At 45.6% G+C, this 14,991-nt stretch overlaps 1 protein-coding gene across 1 annotated transcript in view; it reads right to left on the bottom strand.

Annotated features, from left to right (window-relative positions):
- PARD6G (par-6 family cell polarity regulator gamma) overlaps positions 1-14,677 on the bottom strand; it is a gene marked incomplete at both ends in the record, with an annotated part of 54,904 nt that extends 40,227 nt beyond the window's left edge. The window contains 2 exons of the mRNA XM_079533103.1: positions 3,889-4,111; positions 14,606-14,677. Coding sequence (XP_079389229.1) covers positions 3,889-4,111; positions 14,606-14,677 — 295 coding nt within the window. The remainder of the gene's footprint in view (positions 1-3,888; positions 4,112-14,605) is intronic.
- Positions 14,678-14,991: the final 314 nt, after the last annotated feature.

The following is a 14,991-nucleotide window of genomic DNA, read 5'->3' as shown; positions in this document are numbered from 1 at the left end:
ATTGCTTGGGGAAAAAAATGCTGCAGAGTACTTGCAGGGTGAACAGCATCTTCATCCTGCAATACTTCTCAGTTTCTAACCTTACTAGGTTAAGCATGCCACACTGATATATCCAAGCAAATGAGGGAAAATCCTGGAATCTCTTATCTCACAGACCTTCACTAATATCCTTGTGTCTCACTCACAGAATTCAAGGAGCTGTTTCAAGGCAGGTTTATAATGAGAGTCACTGCATTTACGATTATTCCATCCTTTTTAAAAGCCTCCAAAACAGCCTAGTTTGCACACACACTGACTCTGGGAGACAGGTATTACAAACAAGATTTGACAGTCATGTCATTCCATTTAATCATGCAAGGAGAAATGAAATGCATTTGCAATATGTAATACTGATCCCTTTCAGTTTTTCAGGTCTTTGTTTCTGTTTGAACTCACAGCTTAAACATTTTTGCTGTATTCAGAAGACTGCACCTCCCCAGAGCTGTAGTTTAAATCAGACATAAAACAAACGAAGTCTTGAAAAAAACACTGAACAACTGTATCTTCAGATAAGCTCTTCATTCACACAGGTTTCAACTAGAGTACAAGAGTTCAGTTATTGTGGAGTAAGTCAAACAGATCTATAAATTCTTCACATTGTTCTAGAGCCTTTGGTATATCCATCCTTTCCCCCAACAGCAGGCATCTTCCATGGAGTTCTGGATATGTCTGATATCAATCACAGCCAAGTAAATAAATTCTTGGGCTGGAAGCATCAGCTGATATCAACTGCTATTGTGCTAATGAAGTCAAGAGCCACATCAGCTTACAGCAACTGAGGACACAGCCCATTCTGTAGCCTGGGAAAGCAAGACAAAGAAAAACTGGCTTTTCTTTTTATAGTCTGGTTGTCTAATTAGGATTTCTATCTGCACTGCAATTTGGAGGGAAGAGCAACACATGCTTTCAGCAGATGGATCAGTCTGAGCTGAGTTCACCCAGATCTAACCAGCAGATGTCCTCAGGGCTTAAAGACCCCCAAAAGCATCCAGAGTAACTGTTGCAGACACATTGGGATTCCAGTTCTGAATAAAAAGGCTGGCTAATAAGCACTGACATCCACTGCCTAGAAGAGGGAACAGTTGCTATGATCCTGAAAATTTTGGGGCTCTTGAGACATGAACAAGAACGAGGACACAGAATAATACAGCTATCTCACACCTAGACATCAATCTGGCATGTGAGAATCAATCTATGTGACTGGCTTCTGGGGACAAGTTGGGAAAGTACTTCTGAATTAAAGGAGTGCCAGACGAAGCTCAGGTTTAAAAGAAAAAAAAAAAAAAACCAACGAGGCAAACAAAAAAAACCTAGCAAATTATTGCTTGATTTTTATGCAAAGAGTAAGCCATCTGCTCTGTCACTCTGCTAACAAACAGTTAAACTCATTTAATGTGATTACTTAACCTACTTGACAAGAGAAAGGATAACGCAGCTATAATCTGGAAAAATAGAATGACTCATCAAGTAGTTGATAAACAGTCCACTCTACTACAGAAAGGCCTGAAGCTCAACTATTCACTCATTCCATGTCTACATACTTCTGTCCCCCAAACCCCTCCACTCTGTAACACTGCAGGAACAACCTTTGGCAGGCACCTCCTGGGATTTCTCCCACCAATGGACAGCAATCCATGACCCAGCAGACTTAAGGAGTCTGTGCTCTGCAGTCTCCTTCAAAGTCACAGAAGAGGACTGGCTTCATATTTTACTGGCATCCTTGTCAACTTAATTTCCCACCTCCGCAGCCAGAGTTTAGGGTGTGAGCTGAAGCACTGCAGACACACCGCATTCCCCTGGATGGCACAATGGTTTCCTGCTCTCTGGGAAAGGTGCCTAGCACATTGCTCCCCTGCACAGCTCTCCAGCAGAAGGGCCAGCACTGCTTCAGGGAAAGCAGGGGCGGGAGGTCTGAGGGAGAAAAGGAGGAAGAAAAACAAGATTCCAGGAATTCATGCTAATTTTGAAGGGAACAATTTCTCAAGGTTGTTTCCCATACAAGGAAACGTGGATGCTTCCAAACCACCTTGGACAAGTGTCTCAAGTGTTAACCACAGGAGTCCCATATTAAAAGGTGCCATTAATCAAAGGGACTGACCAGGATTCATTTTGGCTTTAGAGGGAGCACAGGAGAATGCGCATTGGGAAAGCTTTCAGGCATTGCCGCATGTAGAGAAGCACTGATTTGTCTTTCCTCTTATATAAGCTTCCTTTTTGAGTCAGCGTAATTCTTTCCACTAAAATTTAAAATTAAAAAAAAAAAAAAGAGGGAAATGCTGTATTTTTCCACTAAGGTTAAAAGTTAAAAACCTTTACCCATAGCACACTGCCTCTTACTGAATAATGGGAGAGCACTTTTTCCACACCTAACTAATTTTTCTTTCCTTTGCTTCCTTGTGTGACCAGCAGTTCTGTTTCGACTCCTCTCTCAGCACAGCTAAGGATACTCAACTTCCAGTGGTCTGCACAGAGCAAGAACAGCCACATTTTGAATGGGATTGATCCAGAGGCACATGAGTGAACTTGAACTAAAGCAGGCATGACAAAATCATGCAAGCAACTTCTTATGACTTAACCCACCATGAACATTCAAGCCCTAACAGGCATTGCAGGAAGGAGATATAAGAGGGTTTATTATCTGACTTGGCATTTCCTGTATGAGAAAGGAGAGACAGCAACTCAAGTCCTCTCTCACAGACATTCCCACTCATACAACAGACACACAAACAAACAAAACTTGTCTAGGTTTAGATCTAAAAGGAGGCAGATAACCCTCTGAATGGGGAGGGCCACAGAGATCTCTGTATCTGATGACACCAAATTAAACTGCACACTAAATTAGCTCCTATCAGTGAGCAGGCTGGAGCCCCTTGCCAAATCCTAATCAGCACAAAACCCAAGCAGCAGAGTCCAGCTCCAGAAAGAGTGTTCCAAGTCACAGATGAGATCCCATTTCTGACTCTGCTACCGATGCGAGTTTAATTCCTAATCCTGTTTCAGACACTATGTGTCTGAAAACACTGTGGAAGCAGTGTTAACATGGCATCAGGTTCCTGTGGGATTTAATGAGTTCTGTGGGAAGACACCTTGTCTGAAGCAACTGTCAAACACAGTCTCTGGGGGGAAGGTAGAGAATAGTTTCAGTTATCTGCAATAAAAGCTTTACAAGAGTAACACACAGCAGCTTAAACCTGAACTCACTGTGACATTCAGGCAATTCTGCCCAATGCTCGATTTAAAAAATCAGGAAAAAAAAAATTAAGTCATTTACATAAGCACAGAGGGGAGATCATCTGTTTGCAGATCAGAATCAAACAAGACTTCGTTTGCAGCATAACTTCTTTCTACCCCTCTTACATACCTATATATCTTTCAGTTTATACACTACACAGACGTGAATATTTGAGCATGATGTTACTATCACGATGGATCATAGAATTGTCTGGAAGGAAAAGGACCATAACGATCATCTATTTTCAAACCCCCTGCCACATGCAGGGTCGGTAACCACTAGACCACGGATTTCTAAATGCGTTGCAGTAATACTGTACTATAATCCCCCTCCCACAATCAGGCAGAGCAGCACTATTGGCTGCAGTGATAACAGAGCACAGGCAGCACGAGGCACATTCCCCTGGGAAAAGAAGGGTCTTGGGGTGATACCCAGATACCATACTTCTACTTCCACTGACACCACACCACTTCTGCACATCATAACAAAGTGCCTGAAGGAACAGCCTGCAACCCTGAGAGAAGATCCTAAGCTCCTCTTACATCACCCCAGCCTTTAAATGAGGGCCACCTTGTACCAGCATTTTTCAGTACACTGAAATGAGAATCACATCTTACCTTGTCTTTGTATAAAAACCCTGAGCAGCGGATGAGCACTTGAAACAGCCTTGAAAAAGTTGTCATCATTATTAATAGGGAGAAGGTCTCCATGCACATCAGCATATCCAATCATCACTTCCAGGTTGGCTATGTGATGAATATGAAGAATTAGTTTATAGAAGTCTTCAAACTTTCCTGGCTTGTAGCGGTCTAGGGAGAACCTTCTGAACTCTGCCCCAAACTGCAAGAGAAAACAAAGAGTATCTGCTTTCAGACATCACCAAAGCACAATGTCTTAGCTTGGCACTTAAACACAGCGCCCATGATCTCTCCTTTCTATACATATCAGTGCTTTCTGGTCTACAAACACCCTATTAAGCCCCCCTGTTAGAATATAACCACAGCTACCAAGACACCACCCTGCCTGACAACAGGTATGCTTTCACATGCCACCTTAATATCTGAAAATACACACTAAGTTCTCATCCCAGAGGATTACGTTGGTAGGATTCAACTCTGAAGCGCCATCATTATCATCACGATCTCAGACATTCACAGAACAAGTTTCTCTGAAGCAGAAGTGCTCACTCTACTGCTTTCAAAAGAAGTTCCTCAGCTTTCAAACAACCTTAATAAAAATTCTTTACATGCTTTCCATCAATACCACTGGGATCCCAACCACGATACTTCTTAGCGCGGTATGCAAGCACACAGCCTGCTATTAGGAAGTTACACTCACTCTACATGCCCCCAAAATTTCCTGGCATCCATACAGAATGAGCAAAGTCCTTCAAGTGTGTTTCTACAGGTTTAATTTTTCCGTCACTCCATCAGTTTCTAGTTTTGAAGCTTTACAAGTGAGTTAAAAAAAATTAAAAATCCAGGAGAGATGGTTTGGCACAGAACAATTTAATGTGTTTTAAATACATGAAGTTATTTAAAATAAGTCAAAAAGTGATTGTATTAAAGACTTTAATTAGCCTTACTTCTGATATCAGAAAGTGAGCATGCTACTAAGAACAGGAGGAAACTATCAGATTTTCCAGTCTTAGAAATGAATGGCGTGAAAAATCAGGCATCCAGCTAAACCAACAAGACAACTGTCTGGTATGTTTCTTTCCCTAACTTAGATCATTTAGTGCTAGTGTTTATCAACTGAACCTCTTCATCACACTCATTTCTGAAAACATTTAAATATAAATCCAGGAATAAGGCAGTGACTGGCATCTCACGGAAGTTCTCATTTGCAAAGTCAGTCAATGCCAGGCAAGAGACCACAGACAAAAGAAAACAAAAAGCATCCAAACAAAAAGATCAAAGAAAATTGAGAACTTTTTGTAAGTTCTTTCTCAAAGCAGACGCTCTCAGTTGTTAAATCAACTTACACATACAAGCCACTCTTTTGCTGAGGATAACAAAAGTATGAATCATCACCAGAACCATATTTATTCGGGGGGGGGGAAAAAAAAGCCCTCCTAGCTTTTGGGTGCAAGCATGTTCTCAAATTACTTCCGCAGTTATGAAAATCCCACTCTTCAGCATCAAAGCCTGGTTGTGATCATCTGAAAGCTCGTTTAGTCAAATTAAGCTGCTTGTTTGTAATATTAACTGCTAGTTCCAGTTTGGATTTCAATTCAGAGTGCCCATCATAATGCACAAAAGCCAAACAAACCACAGCTGGTTCCAATGGAAGAAAAAGTCTCTTTGTCCTCAACCCCCACTCCTCTGCGAAGAAACATCCAAGTGACATCTTACTCTTTCAGTTTAAAATATGTCAATAGGAAAGTCGACATCTTCATTTGAACAGTATCTAAAAGTTTTTCTTTAGGTATGAAAGAAGTCACATTCACCTGACAAGTTGAGCACTTACAGAGCAAGCTCAAGAGGCAGCAACAAAATCTCTTGTAAGTCTTGTTTACAGCTACACTCCTCAGCACACCTGAACACAGCACCCCTTTAGCCAAAGCAACATTCCCTGGGTACAAGTCCCAGCAAACACTCAGTTATCAAGCAGGACACTTAGCCCCACAAACAGGCATGGCACTCACTCACCCCAGCCTACTAACACCCTGATGTCTGCCTTGGTGAGCCTGTGGGTCCTGATGCGCCCAGCGCTAGGAACACCACCTTCAGGGGAAAAGTGACATGGGAAAGGAGAGAAGAAGCAAGGACAGCTATTACGACCCCCGGCTGAGCTTAGGCTGCTACAGGAGTGGCGGGCATCAGTGAGGAGACCAGGCCTCCTAGCCTAGGCCCTGCAGGAAGCATGTTCTGAGGCACATCAGGTACCCGTGGAAGGCAACACGGAGTATTGGCACACCATAGGGATCCTACTGCAGACCTGGGGTACTGAGGGCTGATACTAACACTGCGTAGCCAAATCAACTTGTTCAGCCTTGGGAGAGCCAAGAGTCAAACTCTTTTGTGTAGCAGAATGACAGCAATAAACTAGTGTACGAGATTTCACATGTCTCTGCATGAAGCAGCCCTTCAAGGCAAGGGAGCTGGAAGGCGACTCCGCAGAGGGGAAGGAAGTCCCTTCAAAAGGGATTTAAACGGAAATGAAGATGACGTTTTGTTGTTTAAAGGCTAGCATTGCTGTAGTTGTAGCTTAGCTGATTAATATACCCTGGGCACATGCACAGGCAGCAACCATTGTCAGCGGGTCCTTTCAGAGGAGGGTAAAAAATGCTTCAGCAGTGACCGCTCATTCATCATCCCTAATGAGGCTGATAGAGAGTATCACAGTAATAATAGGTTTTGCAGTACCACACAGCTTGGAGACCGGGTGCTCTGCATTGTATTCAGCCAGGATTTCAAGATAACACCCACCACGTATCTTCCAGAAACTTCAAATTCTGAAGGCTTTTCAAAGACTGTCACGATGGCTATCTGCTTTTCTAAGCTACAAAGTTCATCTTTAGTCTATCACTCCAATGAAAGAGACACAAGCACTGGTGTTTGCTAGCACAGTCTCTGCCAGAACAATACTGTATTACACTGTTTGACAAACTAACAGTTTTAACAAGCAGATTACTTTTCTATAATGAAGTAAATGATTCTGACCTTTTTATCTAATGCAAATACTGCATCTACTATTGCAAAAGTCAGAGGGCAGGAAAGCCCAAGGGAACTTAAATGAATTTAGTCTAACAGAGCTAATTATGTTGTGGAGGGGGGAAGGGAGAAGAAAAAACTAAAAAGAATTGTCAATTTGGCTTTACAAAGAATACGCTCTGTCCTAAGTTCCTCCGAAGTATCTGCCAGCCACTGTACTTGCTGTCTGCAACTAGATGACCAAAAGCATCCAAAACAAATGCCATGCAGTATGCAGGAGCCCTGAGCAAAACCAGAGGCCAAGAAAAACAATTACAAGAAAAGGAAAAAAAGTGTTCTGATGAATTACAGAGAAGAAGAAAGTCACAGCCAGCTGACCAAAACTTACATGGGCTCCTAACAGCAATCAAGCTCTTTTTTTAAAAACTTTTCTAAAAAGAGGGTGGGGTGCAGCAGTGAGGGTAGAAAAGAGCAGGATTTTGAGGTCTGCTTCCACGGAGTGCTGCTATTTTGTGCAACAAAACAGAGGAGTTTTCTGCAAGCCAAAGTGACCTTTTCATTTTTCAGAAAAGGTGATTTCAAAAAATTTATGGGGTTATAAGAATATGTTTATGAGATGCTATCCCTCTGGCTTATTGCTAGCTTTGAGTTTAAGCTATTGTAATAAGAGAACATCAGAGAATGACATTTAGCAATAAACATGAATTACATTAACCACTTACTTCTCCCACAAAGTATCAGGGACAGAAAGAAAAACAAACACTCCCATCCATGCACAGACTGTAATTTCTGCTTACCCATGAGATTTTCAGAATGAAGACTACCTGACCTACCTGACCAGGGCAACTTTATCAGTAAGAAGGAGGGAAGACAAAAAGTAAATGGTTTTGTACCAGGTGGTTTCAACTGGGCCCTGAGCTCAGCTGTCATCCTTCTGTCTTCCCGTTTCTCCCACAGCCATGTCTTCCCCAACTCACTCAGCACTCTTTTGCACTGCTCTCCATCTCACTCCAGTCATCTCTGTGCAAGATGTCACCAACCAAGCAGATGCTCTCTGCAACAAGTTCTCGTCTTGCCTTCTGCCACCTGCCCTAAAGCAGCTCTGCTCCATCCCAACCATCAAGCTGGTGGGAAATTGGGCATTTTGCATTCTGTTGAGCCCCCTGCTCACCATTTACCATTTCTTCGCAGAGGTGATCAGGAGAACAAAATTGCCCCTCTGTGTTTGATCCTCACATGAACTACATTACAGATATTTTTTACTACTTTAACCTCAAAGTTTTTTCCTGGTTGGCATTATGCTGTTACTCTTCTCTCCCTTATAGCCTCCTGTCACTCCCCAATAAATAACAGCCATGCTCTACTATCTTCAGTTCTTATCCTCCCCCATCCCCAATGGTTCCCCTTCACTTCCATAGTACTTCAACACAACAATTTCTGCTTCTTTGACTTTCATTTACAAAGGCAGTATTCACTTCTCCAACCTTCTCCAGTCCCTGACGATCTTTCTCCCTCCACAGCTTGGCAGACAAGTTTACCTCCTGCCTGACCACATCTCTCAGACCAACACCTCTCCATGAGATGTGCCACCCTTGCCATCTCATACAGATCTCCTCTTCAGAGAATCTCAACCATCAGCACAAGGGTAAATTGAGCCACACTATGTGCACTCTTTTCCCTTCCTCACCTAAATTCTTCATCACTGAACACAAGAACCTCACACAGCCTGCCCTAGCACCTGCAACTTCTGTACCACCCTTCATGGAGGAACCACAGATCTATGTTAGCTACCTTCAGACCTTTTCTGCCCAGTGTCTGAAACCCACAAACATTCACATACCATTAGACTCCTGCCTGACTGGTCTGTGCTTTTCAGTGGCCTTCCCAAGCACCATTTTGCCACATCACCATCTAACAAAAGATATTTTTTCCCAGCCTGTTCCTTTGAAGACACCCTCTTTGTCACCCCCACACCTCCTACCCCCCACCCCCGCTCCAGTAACTTTCTCAATTAGGGTCACCAGCCTAACTGCCCTCTCTGCTTCAGCTCACGATAAACATCTTCAAAACCACACTGCTGTCCTACTTCATGCAGTTGTTGTTCGCAACAAAGCCTTTAAAAAGAAAGAAATATTTGCCTTACATAGCTGTTCCCGTCCAGAAAGGAATCTCTTCCAGTTTCCTAATTTCAAGGATGAACCAAAGCCTGCTTGCAAAGGATGTGGAGCAAACTGGTCCTGTATTTTCAAGAGCACTGCTCAACATGCACCCCATGCACCATCAAGCCTTAGCACAATTACAGCACGGGAAGCAGGCATCCATGGCATGCCACCATCAGCACAAGGCAAAAAGCAGCAGCTGGCCCCTTGCCACCCGCAGGACAAAGCAGCACTGAGTCAGGAGACCTGGTATTACACACTGCCAGCAGCACACAAGCCTGCAGGCAGACAGGCAGCCCTGCACTAGTACAGGTCTCCAGCCAGAGCGAACCACTTTCCCACCATTTTCTAAGTGATGTAACCAGTAAGGGCTCTGGCTGGTAGCAAACTCATTTAAGACCCTTTTAGTTTCTGCCAGAGCTCTCCACAGCCACCAGCAGCTGCAGAGAAGCAATGTGATACACAGGCACACCTTACCAGACCTGACAGGGAAGCAGGAGGATGGCCCCAGGCTGGGTGGCCCTGGGGCTGGTACAATGCACCCTGCCCCAGACATCCCTGCCTCAATTAACTGCAGGAATTTCCAATGGGAGCGGCACTAACTGTGCTGGGAGACCTTGCCTTCACTTCCAGGGAGGGAATGTCTCAGGAGGTACATTTCATCCTTAACTTCTGGCTGCATTGTAAATGTAATTAGGGGCAAGCAATCAATCTTTGGGAGAGTGTTTCTTGGTTAGTAAAAGCGCACACAAAGGCATGATAAGGCACTACTGAGGAAAGCGCTATTAATTGCAGCCCTGAAGAACTCCTCAGAGGTGGCTGGTCCTGCAGGCTGCCAGATGGAGCCTCCACAGGTATTTTAGCCTGCAACAGAAGACATTCCTTTCTGACTCCAGCTGTAAACAGCTTTTCAACTTTAAAGAGCATCCCAGCAAATTAAAGGTCCGTTGTTCTGTGGCCTTCAGGACAGTTTCAGTGTGGCGAGACGGAAATCTAGAAGACGACTCCATAAGACAGGCTTGTTGGATGGAATTTCAAGCAGATCAGGAATTCCTAAGTCACTAGCATAAAAGTGACCACAAAAGCAAGGGTGAGAACCTGGAGGTGGATCAAGCACAGGAGAGTATGGGAAATGCCAAAACACAAGGTAGCAGAACCACTGCAGAATGGTTCTCTTTGCAGCTGGGAAGTTTGGCTTCTTACCTGTGAAAGGCACTGAGCAAGCACAGGGCTCAGCTGATGGATGGTAACTTGTTAAGCTGCAGTCACTTTCTCTCAAATGACCTTACATTCAAAGACAGACCTCAGTTTATCAAGTATGACCGCTTCAGAGAATTATCCTGCTAGGGAAAACAAGGAGTTGTAATAACAGAGTAACCAGCAGTTTAGCAAATGCTGCTTAGTACAATGCAGTAACCACTGTACGTACAGTCAAAAGCCCTGCAAGCTGGGAGGGAAGGGAACAAGGGAAAGACCTCTTCAAAGACTGATGTTCAAAGGATAAGTATCTACTGTTGATACATTTTACAAAAATCCAGACTGACTTGAGCTGATGTTGCTGTGGCATAATGTCTTCATTTTGAAAGGGGAAGCTCTGTGGTTTTCTGAGACCATGCCACATTTGTTTTGCATGTAATCAAATATTTTGAAGCTCCAAAGCAGCAGTTCAAACATCTGGTCATTGAGTTTTTCACTGCACTTATTTTCATTGTGTTCTAGGTATGATAAATAGGATCCTAACTTGGAAGAAACTAAAGTACTACTTAAAAACACAAAGCAGGCTTGAAGACTTTTTAAACCTACAGGATTTTCAGCTTTCTCATCATTTTTGAAGCATGCAACACATGGAAAACATCCCTTGAACTCCAAAAGGCCTGTACAACTCTCAGAGTTAGAGTGAGATCAGTAAAAGTGCACAAGGCTGGGAAATATGATCTGTAGGCCTCTCTCACTAAGCTAACTTGAGAGAGAAGCAGCAGAACTTTACAATCTCTTCGCACAGAAATGGTGTAAGTTTGTTCTTATCTCTATTGACACAGATTGCTAAGGTATCTGAACCGTACCAGTAACTTTTGGAGGAAAAAGAAAGGATGCTGAAGGTTAAACCAGGTATTTTTATGTAATGGGTACACGTACATTTCCAACAAAAGGAGATGACACGTAGGCAGGATAAGGCACTCCAGAGGTGTTAGGCTGTTACACCCAAACAGCAGCTGGGAGGAGAGCTGCTAAAGCACTATCGAGCTCATACACATGCCCAAGACTTGAAGCCACTATTTTCCCTGTTAGTTACCAGGTAAAAACCCTGAGCACGGTTCACCACAAGCATGCCCTGTCCTCAAGGCCCACATCAATCTCACACTCATACTGTGGATACAACAGAATATAGCTGAAAGTTTATTAAAAATCCAGTAGTGGCATTCAGACAGACATCAACATTCAGTGGAACAAAGCAGAAATTAGGTGAGAGAAGATAGCAAAGGAAATACAGTTATGGTTAACTGGTATATTTATCTTAATGGGCTTGTTTACAGTAGAAGGATGTTAGTCACATTGTTAATTTGTATATCAGTTTGTAGTACAAGAAAACATGACACTATTAACATGGCAGCAGTGTCAAGGTCTACCACCAAGCATCCAAAACAGCACCTGAGTCAGGCAGCTGTACTTTCATAGTCCTCAACTACTGCTCCAAGTTTTCACTCTTCAACAGGCAGCTAAACAAGGTGGCTTTTGTAAAGGATCGTTTTTTTCAGGCAACTAACTATTTTGAAAACCCGAGAAAGAATTCTTATAGATATATAAAGCTTACAGAAAATAATGCAGTTTTTCACTCAATTGGAGGAGAGTGAAAGAACATGGACTACACAGAACTGTAATTAAAGAGGAAGTCTCAGTATTAATGCAGGAATTCCTATTTTATAAGTTCTGGTTCTTCTGTAGGCTTACACTCACAAAGAGAGGGGCCTTCAACCTCTCAGTAAAGCTAGAGAGAGAAACGAAGAGAAGGTTTGTGATCCAGTGCCAACAGGAAGGATTCTTAATAAAACAAGAATCTCCACACGTTGTTTGCTCTGGAAATCTTGGTGAACGGGAGAGAAAGAGTCATCTGGAAACCTTTTTTTAGAGATTAGAGGTAATTTCTTCAAAGGGAGCAGCCACGCCACTTGTCACCAGACTGGGCAAGAACGAGACACAGGAGCTCTTTCAGGCCTGCAAGATAAAGTGGCTTCAGATCCTGTCTAAAAGGGCTGAAACACTTATTTTGAGCAGCAGGGACAACACCTAGATAACAACTGAGCTTCTAATTTACTCTGTTGAGAAACACTGAAGTAGAGAAAAGGGAGAAGATATAATTACAATTCAATTATTATTTTCCTTTGACATGTGCCAATTTCTAAGCAGGTTTCTCCTTCTCCTTCCTCTCCCATCCAGCAATAAGCTCATAAGTGCTTTGATTATAAGGCCGGCTTCAGGGGCGGAGATGGGGGCAGGACAGGGCCTGAAGGAAGACGGCTCCCTAAAGCACAAGACTCTGCAATTGCAATTACTGTAACTGCCATGTTTGCGAGCAGATGCATGCAGAGGGCTCATATTCCCTCCTCCGCTTCGGAACCTACTGCAAGTCAGTGACCAGGAGACTTCTAAAACATCTTCCATTTGCCCAAAGAAAAAAGCTGGCCTGATGCACACCAGGACACGTAATGCTGTGCCACAAAGTTAGGCCTAGAGACCAGCAGGCAGAGAGTACATCACTCCCAAATCTCCTGATGTAAAAACTGCAAGGCATCAGAATAACCATGGACACAGCCATGTCCCCAGCTATGGCCACAGGCCTGGCTCGGTCCAGGTTCAGATCAGCTACAATCCCCTCATCACAGAGCTCACATACTTACTGTGTGTAAGAAAGGCATTTATGAATCAGTGAGCTTAGCCACCATGATGCTCCTTCCCTTTTTTAAATTTTTTTTTTTTTTAAATAATCCTCTGACACACATCAGAAACGTTAAAATTTACAGGTATTTGGGGACTGCTAAACAACTGTTTCATCCAGCGCAGTACCAAGGATGTGATAAACTCTCCCATTCCAATAACTACAGGCGCAAACTGATTTCCAAGGTCTTTCTTTTGGAGAACAGAAATAACATTCGGGTATAGCCAGTTCTCAACTAATCCAGAAAGCATTCTGTTCGTTTTCACAGGAGCCATTTCCATGCAGCGGCCTAACACAACACACCAGCTGGGCGTAGGCAGGAAATCACCTGGCTATCACGCCATAGGCTAAATAAATAAATAAATAAAATTTAGAAGTCAAGTTTGCAGCCTATGTGACTCCCCACAGCTCCTCCAGATCTGACTCAACCCACAAGGAGAGGAATGTCTCGCACCACGTGCCAAGGCAATGCTCCCACTGAGCCCCTCCACCACAGAGCCCAGCCCTTTGAAGCCACCCAAGCCCCATAGCTGATGGCTGCAACACGGTGCCCAGGAGCAACCAGCCAGGTCCCAGCGCTGCTGCCCGACAGGCACCAACCAACAGCACGCAGACTCAACTTTCTGGTTTTCTGGCAGGCTGGGGCAGGCCTCGTGCTTGCAAAACAGAGGCAACTGACTGCTTGGGAGCTACCAACAGCAGCTTTATCCAGTCCCACACAGCCCCTCATGTGGCACTACCGACCAGAGCTTTTTGCTGGCTCCATCCCCACCACAGGACAGTGGCACAAGAAGGACCCCGTGGGCTTTATGCACAGCAGGACACCACTCAATGAGTACCAAGTAGCTCCCTCTCACCATCTACAACAGTATGCTCACAGCCCCCTACCACCCTGCACCTACACAGGGCTCGCTTACGAGACCACTGCAGCTGTAAACAGGGCTCTGAGTCTTTGTTATAGGACTCTCTTAAAGCTGTTATTAAGGGAAGGAGCTCACGCTATGGATACGTTAAGCTAAAGGAAGGGAGTGCAATTCTCACCTATGGCCAGTGCTCTAGATTAGAGTTTACGCGTTTAGGGCACCACTCGGCACTCACTGAACGGGACCACAACTCGCCATAAGTGCAGGGGCCACGTCCCACCCGGGGAGCAGTACAAACTGCCCGGCTGCGGGAGCACGACGGACACCCGTAACCCCGCAACATTTCGGTGGCAGTGAGGACCGAGGCAGCCGAGCCATCCCGCCGCCGGGCAGGTGACGAGGGACGGGCAGCTTTCCTGCGCTTCCACGCGTGTTTCCCCACGCGGAGGCGTACCGGCTGAAGCCCCGGCATCCGCAGCACCTGTGAGCGGCCGCGGACACCGAGACGCGGCCGGCCGGCGGCGAGGCAAAACGGAACGGTACCGGGCCGGCGGCGCTCCCCGCGCTGCCCCGTCGAGCGAGCGCCGGCGGCGAAACAAAAGATCGAGCTGCGGCGACGGGCACGGGGCCCCTCGCGCCCGCCCGCACCGCCGGGAGCGGAGACCTCGCCTGTCCGCCCTCAGCGCCCCGGGCCGTACGGCCGGCGGCGAGGCCGCGCTCACCTTACTCTTCACTTCCACTGCGCTGCATTCCAGATACCGCAGAGTCTGAGATTTGTTGAAGCTCCGGTTCATCTTCTCGGCGCCGCTGCCGCCCCCCCCCCGCTCTCCTCCTCCTCCTCCTCCTCCACCTCCTTCTCCTCCTCCTCCTCCACCTCCCCCCGCCGCACCGCGCGCGGCCGGCGGCACGCGGCGCCCAGCTCCGCTCAGCTCCCAGCCGCTCCGGCCACTTTGTCCCGGCGCGCCAATGAGAGCGGCCGCTCCACCGCGCTCGCGCTCCAGCAGCCGACAGCCGCGCGCCCCCGCTTCGCCGCGGGGGGACGGCGGCCCACGCCCCCGAGCCGCGTAGCCACGCCCGTACGGCTTAACCACGCCCGCTCGGCCGTCTG

This window comes from Tetrao urogallus, assembly GCF_951394365.1.
Source record: "Tetrao urogallus genome assembly, chromosome: 3".
NCBI lineage: Eukaryota > Metazoa > Chordata > Aves > Galliformes > Phasianidae > Tetrao > Tetrao urogallus.
Note: the sequence above shows the minus strand (reverse complement) of the source record. Positions and strands in the feature narration are given on the sequence as shown.